The sequence below is a fragment of the Salvia splendens genome, chromosome 4 (assembly GCF_004379255.2).
Source record: "Salvia splendens isolate huo1 chromosome 4, SspV2, whole genome shotgun sequence".
Taxonomy (NCBI): domain Eukaryota; kingdom Viridiplantae; phylum Streptophyta; class Magnoliopsida; order Lamiales; family Lamiaceae; genus Salvia; species Salvia splendens.
Window position 1 is genome coordinate 2,072,126 of NC_056035.1, and position 23,182 is coordinate 2,095,307.

The 23,182-nt window shown below is 42.6% G+C and overlaps 1 protein-coding gene across 2 annotated transcripts; it reads right to left on the reverse strand.

Moving 5' to 3' along the window:
• Window positions 1-19,551: 19,551 nt before the first annotated feature.
• Window positions 19,552-22,986, reverse strand: LOC121797842 (nuclear pore complex protein NUP50A-like). Of its 2 annotated transcripts, none has more exons than XM_042196589.1 (2): window positions 22,854-22,986; window positions 19,552-21,247 (listed from the first exon to the last, which is right to left on the reverse strand). In XM_042196589.1, exon 2 carries the CDS (start codon window positions 21,180-21,182, stop codon window positions 19,746-19,748), a length of 1,437 nt encoding a protein of 478 aa, XP_042052523.1. In that variant the 5' UTR covers window positions 21,183-21,247; window positions 22,854-22,986; the 3' UTR covers window positions 19,552-19,745. The 2 variants fall into 2 exon arrangements, with proteins under 2 accessions (XP_042052523.1, XP_042052524.1); XM_042196590.1 differs by lacking the exon at window positions 22,854-22,986 and adding an exon at window positions 22,607-22,710.
• Window positions 22,987-23,182: the final 196 nt, after the last annotated feature.

Genomic DNA, 23,182 nt, shown 5'->3' on the forward strand with positions numbered 1-23,182 from the left:
ATAAATGAAAAATGATTTTTATATGTATCGGCAATCCAATATAAAATCAGTTCTCATCAACTATATATAGAAAAAATTATCCCATTCGTCCACAAAAAGTAGAGCAATGTGTAAATAACACGGGTTTTTGATACGTAACTACTAAAGTAAGAGATGGCGGAAAATGTGGTGGAAGTAATGTTAGTGGATTGTATTAATTATTTAAAGTTTTCCGTAAAATGGTAAAATTAGTCTATTTTTTTAACAAATGAAGTAATAAACTTATAAACATGACAAAAAAATATGCGTTTTGCCTATTTTTATTTGTGTTACAATAATTAATTACTCAGTATTTTCCAATCTTATCAACGTAAATCAGAGTTTTTAATTAAAGAAAATTGTGGTAAACACGGAAGAATAAAATTGGGTGAGTGAAGATCGTCTCATTAGTTAATAGTTATGCATGATAATTATTCATTCACTTAAAGAATTTTAATATTTTAATATAAAGTTGATTAATGTATGACAAAGTCAATGATGCGTTGATGACTAAGGTTAGGAATAATTATTTCCATCCAATAGTAACAACATGGAGTAAAATTTAACAATTCTATCAAATAAATTAAGATCATCAATTGATTCAAAGATCTCATAATAAATCTCCATCTCCTTCTATGTTTTGGTTTCCGGCACATATGCTTTGGCTTTGCACTGAACATTAGAGCATTCATCTAAGCAACTCTCCAACTTTTTTGCATCTACAAATTAAATGTTACCAAAATTAGTCTAATTTATACACACATGCATGTCACAAAATAATAAAATAAACTTTACACGAAAATAAATTAAATTTGTTGATGAACAAAACAAACCATAGGCAAGATTGGCGCACTTATGAAGGGAGCAGCCGAGGTTGCAATAGAACGAATACGAGGAGGTGAAAGCAGGCACACAACGTCGGGTGCATTCGTCGTAACACCGGATGTAATTTGGTGAACCGTGGCACTGCGAGACGCAGTTGCTGATGCACTGACCTTTGGCAACCAGTTCTTGCTCTGCCACACAAGATATACACAACATTGACATCATCACAATTCCCAGACCTATGTTCACTAATGGAGTGTTTTTTCTCTCCATTTATGTAGATTGTGTGTTTATGTCTCACTTGTTCATGCTATATAAGCTGTCGATATGTATAGTTGGTGAAATATTTTGGAGTAATTTGCTGATTTATTACTAATAATGGTAGATATAAATATTTATTAGTATTTGATTTGGTATGTCAAATGGAGGTTATAATATGCTAATTGATTTCCTAGTAATGAAAATTGTACGAATTTTAACTAGTAAATGAAATTGCAGTTGGAGTGAGTAGTGAATTGTACGATTAGAATTATATACGGCGAATTCTTGTCGAGAAAAGGTTATTGCAAGGATGCCGGCGGTTCACAAACCCTAAAACCGGGGGTTACGGTTTAAGAAAATCGGAATTGTAACCGGTACCGGTACCGGCCCAAAAAGTAAATTTATTCTTTTGAATTGAAATGGTTCTCATTTCAACATTTTTTTCACTATCAACCATTTTCTACATTTTTTTTACTTTGAGTCAAGAGCAACTATTATGAATTCAAAAATTTTGGAACCAAAATCATAACCGGATCAGTAGAATTGGTATGTTGATTTAGTCGACAAACTTTCTATTTATAATAATCTGTTACTTTTCATATTAATATCAACTAATTATATTTTTAAAAAAACTTCGGTGGATAAGATATTTTTTTTGATAAAAGAGGTCCATTGTGTGAATGACTCTAAATCCCAAATGCTATCTAGTACTTCCACCATTCTGCGTAGTTGAGTTATTTCATTTTCTGTACTCGTTTTGCAAAAATGATACTCCATTCGTTTCTAAAATTTTGTCAATTTTCATTTTTTGCACTCGTTTTTAAAAAATGATAATAAATAGCTAAAGTGGAAATAGAGTAAAGTAAGAGAGAGAATAACGTAGATGAGAGTTTCTCTACATTATTCTCTCAGTTACTTTACATTCTCTCTATTTTAACTATTTATTACTCCCTCAGTCCACGAAAAAGAGAACATATTTGCTATTTTTGGTTGTCCACAAAAACTATAGCACATTCAAAAAAGGGAAAGTTTTCAACAACTCATCTCTTACTTTTTTCCATCTCTCTTACTAATAATATGGATTTCACATTCCACTAACACTACTTCTCTCTTACTTGTTTCCCTTCTCTCATTTTACCAATTCCATATTAAAACTCGTGTCATTCACAATGTGTCATATTTTTCATGGACGGAGGGAGTATTATTTTTCCAAAACGAGTAAAAAAATGAAATGTGATAAATAGTTAAAATGAAAAAAAGTAAAATAGGTGACAAAATAAAGTAAGTAAGTAAAAAAAATCAATATCTTAGATTTGAAAAAAAAAAAAATATATCTTAGATTTGTGCGTAAAAAATTCAATTTATATAAGTAAGTAAAAAAATTCGATTGTAGTTTTCAGATATTACCTACACAAATTTTTTACACTGAGAAATTTCACACAAATTTGTACGTTGGAAATCAATATCTTAGATTTGTGGTATACTTACATTCTTCAAGCAGTCAGTCATACATAGATAATTGATGATTCTTACTACTATTTCCGTTCCAACTAAGTTGAGTCATTTTTTTTGAGTCGTTTCCTTTTTGAGACGTCCCAATAATGTTGAGTCTTTTTTTTATAAAAAATAAAACATTTAATCACTCTAATTACTTAAATCACCTAATTTATTGTCTCTTATCACTCTCACTTTTCTCTATCTCTCTTATTTTACTTTATTTTTATTTAATTCATTTAACACTATTTCTTAATTTTTGTGTCCAAAAGTTTTGACTCAACTTAATTGACACGGAAGAAGTACTACATTAAATCATTTATTGCACATGAAGTTGGAAGAGAATCAGCTCTTGGCCTCTTGCTAGAAAAGTCATTATCATTAATTCATTATGGGTTATGGCCACTATGTAAATTTTCGAACTCATTCTAGTTTTCTCCATCTATTTTTTTACGGATTTATATATATATATATTTTCTCTCTATTTCTTTCTCTATGTGATGATGAGGTTTATAACTTTATATGGAATAGCAACTTATCGAAGAAATTTATGCCTCTTGTAAGATCTTGAATAATTGGATCTTATTGCCTCTTGTTCCATCTTAAACGCTCAAAATATTAAAATATGACAGACAAAATAAAAGAGAACACCAATTATGTTTTTGATGAATCGGCGAATTTTTGATGGTGATGAATGCTTGTAAAAATAAATGAAGATCAACACAGAGATTTACGTGGTTCGATTTACTGAGGTAAATCTACATCCACGGGAAGAAAAGAGGGCAGAGTTGTATTGCTTGATCTGTTTTCTACAGCTAACAATACAGACTTGCTATTTGCTATTTTCTCTTTAGAGAGCTTAACAGAAGTTTTTCAGAAGAAGTATCTATCTGACCTAGGTTCTATTTATACATTGAACCTAGATCGTGGCATGCAGCATTTATTAGGTAGTGGATGTCGTGGAAGTCGTGGCGACCTTGCATGGGTCCACTATCCTGCATGAGTTAATGACTGCTTGACACCACTAAATAGATAATCGGTGTAGCGGAGGTGGAAATCTTGCATGAGTCCACTATTTCCTAGTTCGGTCGAATACTGAGACCGGACTGCTGAATTATTGCCGAGCAGCTTTTGCCGATCTGAGAGTAGAGCTTGATGCCGACCAGAGCAGAGTTTGATTGGTTGGCTTTTACCGAGCTGTAGGCTGGGGCCGAACTCTGTGGTTGTGCCGAACTGAACTCTTGAGTCATGCCGGACTGATACTCTTTAGCCATGCCGAACTGATACTCTTTCTTGGGCTTTACTGCTGTTGGGCTTGTTTAGTACGTACTCCATCACTACCCCCCCCCGAAGAGTGAAGTGAATCACTTCGGCATTCTGGATAAAGGTACGGGGTAAGTTGATGTTTGTCTTCGGTCTGATGAAGTGAACTCTTCTTTGACCGGACTTGGTTTGTGTCCTAATTTGGCGAGTTTTATCGCTCGGATCGAACTTTCCGTTGTCCTAATTTGGGGATCGGACTTTCCCTTGTCCTAATTCGGCGAGTTTTATCGCGTGGATCGGACTTTCCCTAGTCGTAATTCAGGCAAGTTTTATCGCGAGAATCAGACTTTTGTTACAGTTCGTTTCAGACGAAGTGCTTGATTCTTAAGCTGAATTGTGGTCTTGTATCTTCTGTAGAAGCTTTGAGTCACAATTGTTGGCTTGTTGCAGCTCGTTTCAGACGAACTGCTTGTTTAAGCTGAATTGTGGTCTTGTATCTTCTGTAGAAGCTTTGACTCGCAATCGTGTGCTTGTATATGTTCTAAGAAGGGGATCAGCCTTCGAAGAACAAGATACCTCAGTAACATTTGTAAGAGACGACACGCACAGAGACAGACAAAACACATAGACAAAACGCATAGAGGCAAATAAAAAGCACATAGAGAAACAAAGATCAAGCAAACCAAATAAAGCACATTGACCGGACAGGACTCAAGACTGACTGACCGGACTGTCTCTTACAAATGAAACTTCTTGAGGTTGGAAATGTGCCATGTTCGGGGTACCTGTTCTCCTGACATGTGAGCCAATTTGTAAGACCCTTTGCCGAGGACTTCTGACACCCGATACGGACCTTCCCATGTGGGTTCGAGCTTGCCCAGCTTTTCTGCTCGGCTTACTTCGTTGTTTCTCAGGACGAGATCTCCCACTTGAAATTGCAGCTTCTTCACCCTTTGGTTGTAATACCGGGCTACTTGCTCCTTGTACTTGGCTGCTTTTATGCGTGCCAATTCTCTTCTTTCTTCGGCAAGATCTAGCTCAGCTCTCAGTCCGTCGTCATTCATTTCTGAGGAGAAATTTAGAGTTCGGGGACTGGGTACGCCGATCTCCACCGGAATTACGGCTTCAGTGCCGTACACAAGGCTGTACGGAGTTTCACCGTTGGAGGTTGTGGGTGTAGTTCGGTAGGACCATAGGACTTGAGGGAGATTTTCTATCCATTGTCCTTTGGCTTGTTCTAAACGAGCTTTTAACCCTTTCACCAGGATACGATTTGTTACCTCCGTTTGTCCGTTTGCTTGTGGATGATAGACTGAAGTGAACCGCTGTTGAATATTCAGCTCTTGGCACCAATTCTTGAACGTCTTGTCGGTGAACTGAGTCCCGTTATCCGAGATGAGGATGTGGGGTATGCCAAATCGGCACACTATGTTTTTCCAGACAAAATCCAATGCCTTCGAGCTTGTTATCGTAGCTAATGGTTCAGCTTCCACCCACTTCGTGAAGTAGTCCACGGCAATGATTAGGAATTTCATTTGCCGAGGAGCTTGAGGAAGTGGTCCCACTATGTCTATGCCCCATTGCATGAAAGGCCAAGGGCTTTGCATAGTGGATAGATTGGTCTGCGGCATCCTTGGGATATTTGCATGGATTTGGCACTTCGGGCATGTCTTGACGAGCTGCACTGCTTCTTGTACCAAGGTTGGCCAGTAATATCCCCATCTTAGAACTTTTTTAGCTAAAGCTCTAGCTCCGATGTGGCTGCCGCACGATCCTTCATGAACTTCTCTGAGGATGTAGTCCGTCTCTTCTGGTCCTACGCACCGCAATAACGGCTGGAGGTAAGACTTTCTAAAGAGGACTCCTTCATGAAGTTCGTACCGGAGTGCTCGGCACGTGATCTTCCGAGCTTCTCTCTTATCCTCGGGCAATTGTCCTTGATCCAGATACTGCAAGATTGGCGTCATCCAGTTCGGCGAGCTGGACACTGAATGTACCTCGGCTTCATCAATGCTTCGATGCATTAATTCTTCCGCCTTTGAGCTCGGATCTGAGGCCAACTTACTTAAGGTATCTGCTCGGCTATTTTCCGCTCTGGGAACGCGGATTATCCGAAAATAGGAGAAACTTCGGCTGCTGCTTTGCGCTTTGTCCAAATACTTCTTCATTCTCTCGTCACGAGCTTCACTTGTACCCAACATGTGCTTTACTATGACTTGTGAATCACAATGGACTTTGAGAGATTTGACGAGCAGACTTTGCGCTAACTGGAGTCCGGCCAGGAGGGCTTCGTACTCGGCTTCATTATTAGTAGTGGGGAATAGGAACCGAAGTGAGTAGGTTACCTCGTGTCCGTCGGGAGCGACGAGAAAAATACCAGCTCCACTTCCCATCTTGTTTGAAGCTCCATCTACGAATCCGCTCCAGCAGTCTGGCGGCTCTACTTCGGATTCCAAGGGCTGTGCTAGTTCGGCACTGGCAGACTTTTTCTGTTCGGTAACGACAGGGATTGCTTGATCGAACTTGGCTTCTGTAAGAAAATCTGCCAAGGCTTGTCCCTTGATGGCTTTCCGAGGTAGGTACTCGATTGAGTGTTCTCCCAGCTCTATGGCCCATTTGGCGATTCTGCCTGATGCTTCTGGCTTGGTCAAAACTTGCCGAAGAGGCAGATCGGTTAAGATGCATACCTTGTGAGCATAGAAGTATGGCCGCAGTCTCCTTGCTGCATTTACTAACGCCAGAGCAATTTTTTCTAGAGGTTGATACCTTGTTTCTGGACCTCTTAATGCTCGGCTTGTAAAGTAGATGGGAAACTGCTTTAGGCCTTCTTCTCGTACAAGCACCGCGCTGATGGTTTGATCTGATGCCGCTAAGTATAAAAATATTACTTCGGCTTCGGTTGGAGCAGAGAGAATAGGAAGCTCGGCTAGATAACTTTTGAGCTCGTCAAAGGCCTTTTTCTGCTCGGCTCCCCACTCGAACTTGGGTGCCTTTTTCAACACCTTGAAGAACGGCAGTTGCTTTTCGGCTGCTTGGGAAAGGAATCGATTCAGTGCGGCTAGACATCCAGTTAGCCTTTGCACGTCATGTATGGACTTCGGCATTGCCATGTTCTGAATGACTTGAACTTTTGAGGGGTTGGCCTTGAGTCCGTCCTTTGAAACCAAACAACCCAGAAACTTTCCCGAATCTACCAAAAAGGTACATTTTTGGGGGTTGAGTTTGAGGTTGGCTTTTCGGAGCACGTTGAGAGTAGATTTGAGGTTGTCTTCGTACTCCGAAGTGCTTTTGCTTTTGACAACTATGTCGTCGACATACACTTCAACCTGTTTTCCGATTAGGTGCCGAAAAAGCTTGTCTACCATCCTTTGATAAGTTGCTCCGGCATTCTTTAAACCGAATGGCATCTTTTTATAAGCGAAAATGCCGAAATCGGTAATGAAAGCTGTTTTCGGAGCGTCACTCTCATCCATCAATACTTGGTGATATCCTTTGTATAAATCAAGAAAACAGAAAATTTCGAAGCCGATCAAAGCTTCTACTTTTTTATCTATACTCGGAAGGGGATAGCAATCTTTAGGACAGTGCTTGTTTAGATCGGTGAAATCTATGCACATCCGCCATCCTCCTTCCTTTTTCTTGATCATGACAGGATTGGCCACCCACGAAGGATACTTCACTTCGAATAACACATCCGCCTTCAATAATTGACGGACTTCGTCATGGATGACTTGGCTTCTTTCTGCCGCAAAGAGTCTTTGCTTCTGTTTTACTGGCCGGATTGAAGGATCAATATTTAACCGATGAGTGATTACCTCGGGGGGCACTCCGGTCATGTCCAACGGAGACCATGCAAAGACATCTTTGTAGTCCTTGAGGAGCTGAATGGTCTTTTCCCGGAGTAGAGGCGTTCCTGCGAAGCCGACCTTGACCGTTCTGGATGGATCATCTTCGTATAACTGAACGGTCATTGAGTTCGGCTCTGAAGTGACTTCGGTCATCTCGCTTGCCTCTGACTCCGGTTGCTGTGATTGCTATGCTTGATGGTGCCGAACTGATTGCTCGGCACTTTTAAGCGCAATCTGCAGACATTCTTTTGCTCTCTTTTGATCACCTCGGATGACCGCTATCCCACCTTTAGTGGGGATCTTGATGGTGAGGTGATAAGTAGAGCAAACGGCCCGAACTGTGTTGAGCCAGTCTCTCCCCAGGATGATGTTGTACGGGGACCGAGCTTTCACCACAAAGAACTCGATCATCGTATTGGAGCTTGTAGGCGCTTTTCCCACCGTGATCGGAAGGCTGATAATACCTTCTGGGCGGGTGTCCTCCTGGGCGAAACTTTTCAGAGGAAGTGGAGCCGGATTGAGCCGAGCTGGATCCACTTCCATTTTATCGAAACATTCTTTAAAAAGAATGCTGACTGACGCTCCTGTATCCACAAATACTCTGTGGATCAGTTTGTTTGCCACTCCGGCTTGAATGACAATAGCGTCTTGGTGAGGAGAGATGGCTGGGACGGGATCGGCGTCTGAAAATGTAATCATTTCGTCTTTCTTCAGCCTTTTATGTGTTGGCTCCTCTTGATTGGAACCTCTGCGTTCTGCTTTTAGGGACGACTTGGTCTTCCCGGCAGGGAGAGCATCAATAGTCAGGATTACTCCATCATATTGCGGCTCGTCGTCGTCTTCGGGATCCTCATGCCTTTTCGGATCCTGAGGATTGCAGTTCGCACCTCTCTGCTTTTTGTTCTTTTTCGGCTGCTTACTTTGGTATTTTTTTAACGTTCCTGTTTTTACAAGAACATCAATACCTGCAGCCAAATCTCGGCACTCCTCGGTATCGTGACCGTGGGTGTGATGGAAGGAGCAATACTGATCCTGAGGTCGCCGCGCGGCTGATTTCGTCATCCGCTTTGGTCTTTCGAACATATCAGAATGTAGTTCGAAAATTTCCGCTCTTGACTTGTTCAGTGGTACGAACTGAGCGGGCGGCTTCTCGGGATTGAGACGGGGTCCCAATCTGTCTTGCACCGGAGCCCTTTGAATTCTTTCAAATGGAGTCCGGCGAGGATGCCCGCGATCGCTATGATCGGGCTTCCTTCTGTCTTCTCGGGACGATGAGCTGTCTAACGACCGTTTGAGACGGTCTGCCTCATCGGCCCGGGAGTACTGGTCCGCAATGTCCCACATTTCCTGAGCTGTCTGCGGACCGCACTCAACGAGCTTCCTGTAGAGAGCTCCGGGCAGGATTCCATTTTGGAATGCCGAGATGACAAGCAGATCGTTGAGATCGTCTACTTGCAGGCATTCTTTGTGGAATCTTGTCATGAAGTCGCTGATTTTTTCGTCGCGACCTTGACGAATGGAAAGCAGCTGAGCCGAAGTGATCCGGGCTTCCGCTTTCTGAAAGAACCTCCTGTGGAAAGCATCCATTAGATCTCGGTAGGATCTAATGCTGCCTTGAGGAAGGCTGTCGAACCATCTTCTGGCGTTCCCGACGAGCAGCTCGGGAAACAGCTTGCACATGTGGACCTCATTGAGACCCTGGTTCGCCATATTATATTGATAGCGTCCCAAGAAATCATGAGGATCCTCTAGCCCGTCATAAGTCATTGACGGTGTCCGGTAGTTCCGCGGCAAAGGAGTTCGGGTGATGTCGTCCGAGAACGGAGTCTTTAATGCTCCGTACATGGCGAACCCGACATCTCTTCGGTACGGAGGAGATGGAGTTCTCCTGTGGTTCCGGTACCGAGGAGGAACAGGAACATGTCGGGGTTGAGGATTCTTTCTCCTGGAAGACACGTCACTACTGCGGTAGTGACTTTCATGTCTGGATGAGGAGGGAGAATCCGCCGTTGTCTTCTCCGGCTGTTGGCTCTTCTGCAGGAAGGTTAAGAACTCCTCCTGCTTCTCGGCCAAGAACAGCTTGACAGCTTCATTTAAATCGGGCTGCTGGGAAGACTCGGTGCGATGACTCCTGGAGTGGCTTGTTCCTCCTTCGTGAGAACCGGAGGTAGATGTCTCCCGAGGCCGTTTTTCAGACCTGCGAGCTGGACTAGCTTCCTCACGGTTATCGCGAACGGTATTACGGGTGGTATGTGATCTGGTATGCATTTTTTTTTTTTTTTGGGGTGGAAAAAGGGTCAAAAATTCGCTTTATCACAAATTTGGTTCTCTGTTTCCCACAGACGGCGCCAGTGATGAATCGGCGAATTTTTGATGGTGATGAATGCTTGTAAAAATAAATGAAGATCAACACAGAGATTTACGTGGTTCGATTTACTGAGGTAAATCTACATCCACGGGAAGAAAAGAGGGCAGAGTTGTATTGCTTGATCTGTTTTCTACAGCTAACAATACAGACTTGCTATTTGCTATTTTCTCTTTAGAGAGCTTAACAGAAGTTTTTCAGAAGAAGTATCTATCTGACCTAGGTTCTATTTATACATTGAACCTAGATCGTGGCATGCAGCATTTATTAGGTAGTGGATGTCGTGGAAGTCGTGGCGACCTTGCATGGGTCCACTATCCTGCATGAGTTAATGACTGCTTGACACCACTAAATAGATAATCGGTGTAGCGGAGGTGGAAATCTTGCATGAGTCCACTATTTCCTAGTTCGGTCGAATACTGAGACCGGACTGCTGAATTATTGCCGAGCAGCTTTTGCCGATCTGAGAGTAGAGCTTGATGCCGACCAGAGCAGAGTTTGATTGGTTGGCTTTTACCGAGCTGTAGGCTGGGGCCGAACTCTGTGGTTGTGCCGAACTGAACTCTTGAGTCATGCCGGACTGATACTCTTTAGCCATGCCGAACTGATACTCTTTCTTGGGCTTTACTGCTGTTGGGCTTGTTTAGTACGTACTCCATCAGTTTTCAATTTCAAGTGGTTTATACATAGATAAGGAAATCTCTAAATAGGGTTAAAAACTACTAAAAAGGTGAAGTTAAGCCAAATTCATAATTAGTTAACCATTTTTTCACTCTCTTTAATTTTACTAATTTACATTAAAACATGTTTCATATTACAAGGCTTATTGACAGAGCATAAAAGTGACACACGTCCTCTTAAAAACATAGATTAAAATTTAAAACAAACATCAAATGTATTTTGACGGAAAATATACATTTTGCCTGAATTTGTATAAGTGTTAACTATAATTAGTCATATTGTCCAATATGCTTAACAAGTCAAACTTCATCTCTTATCCAATCGATTAATTTACATAAAAGATTTAACTAAGATAAATTGCACTGAATAAACCGGTGAGCTAGGAGATGGATTTCAAATGTTATATTAACATAAAACAAAAAGAAGAGATGGATTTCAAATGTACAAATGGATGTGCAAAATCTAGGTGCAGAGATTTCACACTAGGTATTATTATAAAAATATAAAATATAGTAGTATTTTTTTATATATATGAAAATATTTTTTATTTATTGTGTGATGAATCGGCGAATTTTTGATGGTGATGAATGCAGGAAGATGCAGATCACGACACAGAGATTTTACGTGGTTCGATTTACTGAGGTAAATCTACGTCCACGGGAAGAAATGAGGGCAGAGTTGTATTGCTTGATCTGTTTTCTTACAGCTTACAATACAGACTTGCTATTTTGTATTTTATCTCTAAAAAGCGAGAGAGTCTAACCCTATCTATCTGATCTGGGTTCTATTTATACATTGAACCAAGATCGTGGCATGCAGCTATTTACTAGGTAGTGGATGTCGTGGAGATCGTGGCGATCTTGCATGGGTCCACTATCCTGCATGAGTTAATGACTGCTTGACACCACTAAATAGATCGTGGGTGTAGTGGAGGTGGAAATCCTGCATGAGTCCACTATCTCCTAGTTCGGTCGAATACTGAGACCGAACTGCTGAATTATTGCCGAGCAGCTTTTGCCGATCTGAGAGTAGAGCTTGATGCCGACCTGAGAGCAGAGTTTGATTGGTTGGCTTTTACCGAGCTGTAGGCTGGGGCCGAACTCTTTGGTTGTGCCGAACTGAACTCTTTAGTCATGCCGGACTGATACTCTTTAGTCATGCCGAACTGATACTCTTTCTTGGGCTTTAGGCTGATGGGCTTTACTGCTGTTGGGCTTGTTTAGTACGTACTCCATCACTACCCCCCCCGGAAAGCGAAGTGAATCACTTCGGCATTCTGGATAAAGGTACGGGGTAAGTTGATGTTTGTCCTCGGTCTGATGAAGTGAACTCTTCTTTGACCGGACTTGGTTTGCGTCCTAATTTGGCGAGTTTTATCGCTCGGATCGAACTTTCCGTTGTCCTAATTTGGGGATCGGACTTTCCCTTGTCCTAATTCGGCGAGTTTTATCGCGTGGATCGGACTTTCCCTTGTCCTAATTCAGGCAAGTTTTATCGCGAGAATCGGACTTTCGTTGCAGTTCGTTTCAGACGAAGTGCTTGATTTTTAAACCGAATTGTGGTCTTGTATCCTCTTTAGAAGCTTGGACTTCACAATTGTTGGCTTATTGCAGCTCGTTTCAGACGAACTGCTTGTTTAAGATGAATTGTGGTTTTGTATCTTCTGTAGAAGCTTTGACTCACAATCGTTGGCTTGTTGCAGCTCGTTTCAGACGAACTGCTTGTTTAAGCTGAATTGTGGTCTTATATCTTCTGTAGAAGCTTTGACTCACAATCGTTGGCTTATTGCAGCTCGTTTCAGACGAACTGCTTGTTTAAGCTGAATTGTGGTCTTGTATCTTCTGTAGAAGCTTTGACTCACAATCGTTGGCTTGTATATGTTCTAAGAAGGGGATCAGCCTTCGAAGAACAAGATACCTCAGTAACATTTGTAAGAGACGACACGCACAGAGACAGACAAAACACACAGACAAAACGCACAGAGACAAATAAAGACCAAGTAAACCAAATAAAGCACATTGACTGAACAGGACTCAAGACTGACTGACCGGACTGTCTCTTACAAATGGAACTTTTTGAGGTTGGAAATGTGCCATGTTCGGGGTACCTGTTCTCCTGACATGTGAGCCAATTTGTAAGACCCTTTGCCGAGGACTTCTGACACCCGATACGGACCTTCCCATGTGGGTTCGAGCTTGCCCAGCTTTTCTGCTCGGCTTACTTCGTTGTTTCTCAAGACGAGATCTCCCACTTGAAATTGCAGCTTCTTCACCCTTTGGTTGTAATACCGGGCTACTTGCTCCTTGTACTTGGCTGCTTTTATGCATGCCAATTCTCTTCTCTCTTCAGCAAGATCTAGCTCGGCTCTCAGTCCGTCGTCATTCATTTCTGCTGAGAAGTTTAGAGTTCGGGGACTGGGTATGCCGATCTCCACCGGAATTACGGCTTCAGTGCCGTACACCAGACTGTACGGAGTTTCACCGTTGGAGGTTGTGGGTGTAGTTCGGTAGGACCATAGGACTTGAGGGAGATTTTCTACCCATTGTCCTTTGGCTTGTTCTAACCGAGCTTTTAACCCTTTCACCAGGATACGATTTGTTACCTCCGTTTGTCCGTTTGCTTGTGGATGAGAGACCGAAGTGAACCGCTGTTGAATATTCAGCTCTTGGCACCAATTCTTGAACGTCTTGTCGGTGAACTGAGTCCCGTTATCCGAGATGAGGATGTGGGGTATGCCAAATCGGCACACTATGTTCTTCCAGACGAAATCCAATGCCTTCGAGCTCGTTATCGTAGCTAATGGTTCAGCTTCCACCCACTTCGTAAAGTAGTCCACGGCAACGATTAGGAATTTCATTTGCCGAGGAGCTTGAGGAAGTGGTCCCACTATGTCTATGCCCCATTGCATGAAAGGCCAAGGGCTCTGCATAGTGGATAGATCGGTCTGCGGCATCCTTGGGATATTTGCATGGATTTGGCACTTCGGGCAGGTCTTGACGAGCTGCACTGCTTCTTGTACCAAGGTTGGCCAATAATATCCCCATCTTAGAACTTTTTTAGCTAAAGCTCTAGCTCCGATGTGGCTGCCGCACGATCCTTCATGAACTTCTCTGAGGATGTAGTCCGTCTCTTCTGGTCCTACGCACCGCAATAACGGCTGGAGGTAAGACTTTCTAAAGAGGACTCCTTCATGAAGTTCGTACCGAAGTGCTCGGCACGTGATCTTCCGAGCTTCTCTCTTATCCTCGGGCAATTGTCCTTGATCCAGATACTGCAAGATCGGCGTCATCCAGTTCGGCGAGCTGGATACTGAATGTACCTCGGCTTCATCAATGCTTCGATGCATTAATTCTTCCGCCTTTGAGCTCGGATCTGAGGCCAACTTACTTAAGGTATCTGCTCGGCTGTTTTCCGCTCTGGGAATGCGGATTATCCGAAAATAGGAGAAACTTCGGCTGATGCTTTGCGCTTTGTCCAAATACTTCTTCATTCTCTCGTCGCGAGCTTCACTTATACCCAACATGTGATTCACTATGACTTGTGAATCACAATGGATTTTGAGAGATTTGACGAGCAGACTTTGCGCTAACTGGAGTCCGGCCAGGAGGGCTTCGTACTCGGCTTCATTATTAGTAGTGGGGAATAGGAACCGAAGTGAGTAGGTTACCTCGTGTCCATCGGGAGCGATAAGCAGAATACCAGCTCCACTTCCCATCTTGTTTGAAGCTCCATCTACGAATCCGCTCCAGCAGTCCGGCGGCTCTACTTCGGATTCCAAGGGCTGTGCTAGTTCGGCATTGGCAGAATTTTTCTGTTCGGCAATGACAGGGATTGCTTGATCGAACTTGGCCTCTGCAAGAAAATCTGCCAAGGCTTGTCCCTTGATGGCTTTTCGAGGTAGGTACTCGATTGAGTGTTCTCCCAGCTCTATGGCCCATTTGGCGACTCTGCCTGATGCTTCTGGCTTGGTCAAAACTTGCCGAAGAGGCAGATCGGTTAAGACGCATACCTTGTGAGCATAGAAGTATGGCCGCAGTCTCCTTGCTGCATTTACTAACGCCAGAGCAATTTTCTCCAGAGGTTGATACCTTGTTTCTGGACCTCTTAATGCTCGGCTTGTAAAGTAGATGGGAAACTGCTTTAGGCCTTCTTCTCGTACAAGCACCGCGCTAATGGTTTGATCGGATGCCGCTAAGTATAAGAAAATTACTTCGGCTTCGGTTGGAGCAGAGAGAATAGGAAGCTCGGCTAGATAACTTTTGAGCTCGTCAAAGGCCTTTTTCTGCTCGGCTCCCCACTCGAACTTTGGTGCCTTTTTCAACACCTTGAAGAACGGCAATTGCTTTTCGGCTGCTTGGGAAAGGAATCGATTCAGTGCGGCTAGACATCCGGTTAGCCTTTGCACGTCATGTATGGACTTCGGCATTGCCATGTTCTGAACGACTTGAACTTTTGAGGGGTTTGCCTTGAGTCCGTCCTTTGAAACCCAACAACCCAGAAACTTTCCCGAATCTACCAAAAAGGTACACTTTTGGGGATTAAGTTTGAGGTTGGCTTTCTTGAGCACGTTGAGAGTGGACTTGAGGTTGTGCTCGTACTCCGAAGTGCTTTTGCTTTTGACAACTATGTCGTCGACATACACTTCAACCTGTTTTCCGATTAGGTGCCGAAAAAGCTTGTCTACCATCCTTTGATAAGTGGCTCCGGCATTCTTTAAACCGAATGGCATCTTTTTATAAGCGAAAATGCCGAAATCGGTAATGAAAGCTGTTTTCGGAGCGTCACTCTCATCCATCAACACTTGGTGATATCCTTTGTATAAATCAAGAAAACAGAAAATTTCGAAGCCGATCAAAGCTTCTACTTTTTTATCTATATTCGGAAGGGGATAGCAATCTTTAGGACAGTGCTTGTTTAGATCGGTAAAATCTATGCACATCCGCCATCCTCCTTCTTTTTTCTTGATCATCACAGGATTGGCCACCCAAGAAGGATATTTCACCTCGAATAGTACATCCGCTTTTAGCAATTGGCGGACTTCGTCATGGATGACTTGGCTTCTTTCTGCCGCAAAGAGTCTTTGCTTCTGTTTTACTGGCCGGATTGAAGGATCAATATTTAACCGATGAGTGATTACCTCGGGGGGCACTCCGGTCATGTCCAACGGAGACCATGCAAAGACATCTTTGTACTCCTTGAGGAGCTGAATGGTCTTTTCCCGGAGTAGAGGCGTTCCTGCGAAGCCGATCTTGACCGTTCTGGATGGATCATCTTCGTATAACTGAACGGTCATTGAGTTCGGCTCTGAAGTGACTTCGGTCATCTCGCTTGCCTCTGACTCCGGTTGCTGTGATTGCTATGCTTGATGGTGCCGAACTGATTGTTCGGCACTTTTAAGCGCAATCTGCAGACATTCTTTTGCTCTCTTTTGATCACCTCGGATGACCGCTATCCCACCTTTAGTGGGGATCTTGATGGTGAGGTGATAAGTAGAGCAAACGGCCCGAACTGTGTTGAGCCAGTCTCTCCCCAGGATGATGTTGTACGGGGACCGAGCTTTCACCACAAAGAACTCGATCATCGTATTGGAGCTTGTAGGCGCTTTTCCCACCGTGATCGGAAGGCTGATAATACCTTCAGGGCGGGTGTCCTCCTGGGCGAAACTTTTCAGAGGAAGTGGAGTCGGACTGAGCCGAGCTGGATCCACTTCCATTTTATCGAAACATTCTTTAAAAAGAATGCTGACTGACGCTCCTGTATCCACAAATACTCTGTGGATCAGTTTGTTTGCCACTCCGGCTTGAATGACAATAGCGTCTTGATGAGGAGAGATGGCTGGGACGGGATCGGCATCTGAAAATGTAATCACTTCGTCTTTCTTCAGCCTTTTATGTGTTGGCTCCTCTTGATTGGAACCTCTGCGTTCTGCTTTTAGGGACGACTTAGTCTTCCCGGCAGGGAGAGCATCAATAGTCAGGATTACTCCATCATATTGCGGCTCGTCGTCGTCTTCGGGATCCTCATGCCTTTTCGGATCCTGAGGATTGCAGTTCGCACCTCTCTGTCTTTTGTTCTTTTTCGGCTGCTTGCTTTGGTATTTTTTTAACGTTCCTGTTTTCACAAGAATATCAATACCTGCAGCCAAATTTCGGCACTCCTCGGTATCGTGACCGTGGGTTTGATGGAAGGAGCAATATTGATCCTGAGGTCGCCGCACGGCTGATTTCGTCATCCGCTTTGGTCTTTCGAACATATCGGAATGTAGTTCGAAAATTTCCGTTCTTGACTTGTTCAGCGGTACGAACTGAGCGGGCGGCTTCTCGGGATTGAGACGGGGTCCCAATCTGTCTTGCACCGGAGCCTTTTGAATTCTTTCAAATGGAGTCCGGCGAGGATGCCCCTGATCGCTATGATCGGGCTTCCTTCTGTCTCCTCGGGACGATGAGCTGTCTAACGACCGTTTGCGACGGTCTGCCTCATCGGCCCGGGAGTACTGGTCCACAATGTCCCACATTTCCTGAGCTGTCTGCGGACCGCACTCAACGAGCTTCCTGTAGAGAGCTCCGGGCAGGATTCCATTTTGGAATGCCGAGATGACAAGCAGATCGTTGAGATCGTCTACTTGCAGGCATTCCTTGTGGAATCTTGTCATAAAGTCGCTGATTTTTTCGTCGCGACCTTGACGAATGGAAAGCAGCTGAGCCGAAGTGATCCGGGCTTCCGCTTTCTGAAAGAACCTCCTGTGGAAAGCATCCATTAGATCTCGGTAGGATCTAATGCTGCCTTGAGGAAGGCTGTCGAACCACCTTCTCGCGTTCCCGATAAGCAGCTCGGGGAACAGCTTGCACATATGGACCTCATTGAGACCCTGGTTCGCCATGTTATATTGATAGCGTCCCAAGAAGTCATGAGGATCCACTAGCCCGTCATAAGTCATTGACGGTGTCCGGTAGTTCCGCGGCAAAGGAGTTCGGGTGATATCGTCCGAGAACGGAGTCTTTAATGATCCGTACATGGCGAACCCGATATCTCTTCGGTACGGAGGAGATGGAGTTCTCCTGTGGTTCCGGTACCGAGGAGGAACAGGAACATGTCGGGGTTGAGGATTCTTTCTCCTGGAAGACACGTCACTACTGCGGTAGTGACTTTCATGTCTGGATGAGGAGGGAGAATCCGCCGTTGTCTTCTCCGGCTGTTGGCTCTTCTGCAGGAAGGTTAAGAACTCCTCCTGCTTCTCGGCCAAGAACAGCTTGACAGCTTCATTTAAATCGGGCTGCTGGGAAGACTCGGTGCGATGACTCCTGGAGTGGCTTGTTCCTTCTTCGTGAGAACCGGAGGTAGATGTCTCCCGAGGCCTTTTTTCAGACCTGCGAGCTGGACTAGCTTCCTCACGGTTATCACGAACGGTATTATGGGTGTTACGTGATCTGGTATGCATTTTTTTGGGGTGGAAAAAGGGTCAAAAATTCGCTTTATCACAAATTTGGTTCTTCGTTTCCCACAGACGGCGCCAGTGATGAATCGGCGAATTTTTGATGGTGATGAATGCAGGAAGATGCAGATCACGACACAGAGATTTTACGTGGTTCGATTTACTGAGGTAAATCTACGTCCACGGGAAGAAATGAGGGCAGAGTTGTATTGCTTGATCTGTTTTCTTACAGCTTACAATACAGACTTGCTATTTTGTATTTTATCTCTAAAAAGCGAGAGAGTCTAACCCTATCTATCTGATCTGGGTTCTATTTATACATTGAACCAAGATCGTGGCATGCAGCTATTTACTAGGTAGTGGATGTCGTGGAGATCGTGGCGATCTTGCATGGGTCCACTATCCTGCATGAGTTAATGACTGCTTGACACCACTAAATAGATCGTGGGTGTAGTGGAGGTGGAAATCCTGCATGAGTCCACTATCTCCTAGTTCGGTCGAATACTGAGACCGAACTGCTGAATTATTGCCGAGCAGCTTTTGCCGATCTGAGAGTAGAGCTTGATGCCGACCTGAGAGCAGAGTTTGATTGGTTGGCTTTTACCGAGCTGTAGGCTGGGGCCGAACTCTTTGGTTGTGCCGAACTGAACTCTTTAGTCATGCCGGACTGATACTCTTTAGTCATGCCGAACTGATACTCTTTCTTGGGCTTTAGGCTGATGGGCTTTACTGCTGTTGGGCTTGTTTAGTACGTACTCCATCATTGTGTAATACTATTATTGATTTATTTTTTTGACAGATGATGATCCTGAGTTTGATGAGTGCTTGGATACTTGTTCCGAAGATTGTAACGTTATGAATAACGCATAACTGGTCCTTTAATTCGAGATATTGGAAATTGTAAAACAATGTTTTTATATTATATAAAGTGTTAATACTAATTTTGTCACGCCATATGCACGGCATTTAAAATTACTACTGGACATGCCACATAGAAAATAATTTTAGTAGAATACTTAATCGTATGAAATTGATTATATATTAAAAGTTCATATATTTTTTTCCACATTTATTTTTTATAAAGATAACGAAATAAATTATTAAGCATATAATAGTTAATTTATTAATTGAAAATCAAGTACTATAAATCAATAAAATATCATTACAAGGCGTGTTGTAGTAATAAAAAAACAGAACAAAACTAATTATTCCATGATAGTTTATATATCGGCGAAGAAAAATTCCAAGTCTTCAAATTCTGATGTTTTCATTTTCATAGTAAAATGCAACTAATAGCTCTATAAACTGAGGACAAAGGTAACAATGCAAATAATCAAAAGTAAGAGTAGTAGCAAAACGTGATCTCATCATAAAAAGGAGTTCAATAGAATATGGGAAAATAGTATCACTATTAAGTCTCTAGAAGAACAAATAGCATAATCAATACATTAACCCAAAAACATGACTCTCAAGAGACTAACGACGCATAAACGACCCAAAAACTCTCGTTTTACATGTCTCCCAGTGGGAGAGGGCGTTTTACAGAATAAGATGCTCATCATTCATCAGCCTTTGGAGAATTTTCTGGGGTTCTGAGTGCGACTGGTGCGGTTGTCTTGTGCTTGGTGACTTGTGCTCGAAAATCTTCAACTATGGAAGGATCCTTGAATTTCAAGGCAAATGTTGAAAGTGTGTCTTTCCCCTCACCAGCACTGTTCACGCATGCAAAAGTGATGCCTTTCTTGTCCATATTTGCAAGCTTCATGTCTGGGAAAAGGCTAGCATTCAGAATTAACCGATAATTTCCTCGAGCCCTCATAACAAGTCTGGCTTTTCCTGTCCCTGTTGTGGATACATTGACCTTCAGTTCCCCCTTCCCCCGTTCCTTCCAAGCTCCATCCATATATTCAAATAGTATAGAATCAGCAGTGAAAACAGCATTCTCGTTTTCTTCTCCGGTTTCAAGAGGGACCTCCTGTTTGGGAGGAAATTTGGTTCCCTCACTCTTAGTGATGGTACTTGCCCCAGCACTACCGAATATAGAAGAGCTTCCATTGTTAGAAACACCAAAACTGAAGGTGGTACTGTCAATCTTCGGAGCTGTACCATCTGTAGCAATCGATCCAAATGAGAATGAGGTACCAGAAAACCCCGTTCCAGTAAGACCAGAGAAAGCGTTTTGGGTACTTGATAGTTGCCGAAATGAGCTAAATGGGGCAGCTTCTTCATTCTTTTCTGCAGCTTCTTCATTCTCTTTCTCCTTTTCATCTCCATCACCTTTTACATTCTTCCCTGTTTGTGCCTCAATAGTATCAGCTTCGGTAGACTTTGTAGCCCCATCTCCAGAATTCACACCTTCCACAACTTCCTCTGCCACAGAATTATCCTTTTCATCTCCATCACCTTTGACATCCTTCCCTGTTTGTGCCTCAACAGTATCAGCTTCTGTAGACTTTGTAGCCCCATCTCCAGAATTCCCACCTTCCACAACTTCCTCTGCCACAGAGTTATCCTTCTCTTGGTCAACAACATTGGCATTTTTATCATCTGGTTGAGCTTTGGAGTCATCAACCTTGTCTTCAGGCTGTTTAGAGTCGTCATCACTGACATCAGTCTTTTCATCTATGGCAGATTTTTCTTTTGACTGTTCATCAACCCAATTGTCAGATTTGCTTTCATCTATTTGGTCAGTTTCCTTACTCTGACCACTGTGGGCCTCTACATGTGCAGGGGCAGCTGGGGATGTAGTAGTAGGAGGAACCAACCGGATGGCAGCAAAAGGATTAGAAGCAGCTGGAGGAGGGGCAGCCTGAGTCGACGTTTGTGGGCGACGTACTTTCACTATTCTTCTTTTGGCCAAAACAACATCACTTGCTTTCTTAAAAGTTCCTGCCTCTAGTTCTGGTTCATCGTCATCCAGTCCAGGGTTTTCACGAGATAGTTGGACTCCAGCAGCTCTCTTTTTAGACGGCTGAAGGTTTTCTGCATCTCCCATTGCTAGTGAAAAATAAAACCCAGAGTGGTGTTGTTTTTATTCAGTCCACTGGAACACAGCAGTCCCTGCATGAAACCATACAAAAACCTAAGCAAACACATTTGAATAATATGGCCAGCTCTCCCAAGTACAAGAGGCCAAAATAAGCATATCTCCCTTCCATCTTAGGGTATTCGAATACTAAATAAAGTTACGAGTCAAACAAATAATGCCAAATGTTTCCAACTGATAATTGCAAAGTTAATAAATAGATTCACAAAATGAGAAAATAATGCATTACTACAGATTTATACTATTATCTGTCAAAGTTATGTGTTAGGTAGTAGTATTATTTTTCAATAATCAGATATTGCTACTAAGATGACTGCGAGAAACCATGTTGGATGTTCCACACAAGGCTAACAAAATTTTAACTTAGGGCAGGTGGGGTGGCTTAATTTTAAATTAAGAGAAGCCCGTTTGTTTTCACTTTTCAGTTGGATATAACAGAGGTATGATCCCCACGACAACCACTCTATGGAGTAAAAACACAGTGTGTCCTGGGCTGCACGTGTGTGAGTGCGTTTTGTGGGCGAGAAGGAGAGAGAAGTGGCGAGAAAAGACGAGGTATCAGCACATACTTCACGTTGTTCAGCAAACTCACACAGGATAACAAGAAGTTTTTTCCATTTTTTCCCAAAACCCCACCAGAAAAACTATACCAATTACAGAAGTTATGGAATATACATCTAACCATATGGTGGTGTCTAACCATATCTACTACAGTTTTATCCCCTGTATTTACATGCTCTATCTCCAAATATTTTAAGAACTTATGCGGTACATTTTCATTTTGTGTGTGCAACCTATGTTTTCTCTACAAAAGAAGCTTTGGGATGGCTGGTCATAAATGTAAAATGCAATATGCAAACATGAATATTTCTGATATAATACCAATTATGCTACAAAACTTATTGGGATATAAATCAGTAGAAATATCCAAACCCATACATGCAAAAACGCAGACTCCAAAGAAAGATACATATTGCAAATTCTTAAAGAACCATGTTCTTGCATACCTAGAATACTTGAGTCAGACACTCGACGAGGAATATATGGGCAAAAACCACAACAAAACCAGCACGCTAGACACCCTAACTCTATCAAAATAGTCAACAAAATGCAAAACAATGATTTCTGCATAGAAGAAGGTAGATCTCAGAGAAATCTCTCCATATTCAGATAATTGAAAAAATATTTACATCGGTCCATTTCAGCATCAATCAGAGCTGTCAACGAAAATTTCACATTCAAATCAATATAGTCTTCCTGCTTGAGAAGGTACTAATGTATCTCATATAACTTTGAGTTTCGTTTTCCCAATATGAAAAATACTAAATTCACATCTCAGTTCATCAAAAAAGAAAAGGATAAACGAAACACACAGACGCAGAACACATCCGAACATCATTTCAGCGTTCCGCCATGTTTGAGTTTAAACGAGGTGTCAGACCACACCCGCGCAAATACAACCTGAGAAAAACCTAATTTCACAAAATCAAATCCATTTACGCGCCCAATCGACATATAAAGAATTTGATAAAAAAAGAAGAGCTGAGCCACCACAAAATTGATAAACGAAAAACGAAATGGAAATGCATGCGGCAGCGCAGAGAAATTAGAAATACATACCTCGATTGCTTGGCTTTTGAATTTTGTTCGGATCTGCTAAAACCCTAGAACAACGCGTGCTTGCAATAGACAGAGAGAGAGAGAGAGAGAGAGAGAGAGAGAGGGCAACAATCAAGCAATACTTCCCCCTTTTATTATTCTTTTTTTTCCTTCAATTACCATTTTCTGTTCTTTCTTATGTAGTAATCTCATTTTCTAATTATCGGTGTGTTTTTTAAAAAACTTTATTTAATAATTCCATCTGAGATAAACGGCCTTGTTTGATTTAATTTCTTTGCTCAAAAGTTTACATCATTTGATTAAGCATTCAAAAAGTACGAAAACATATC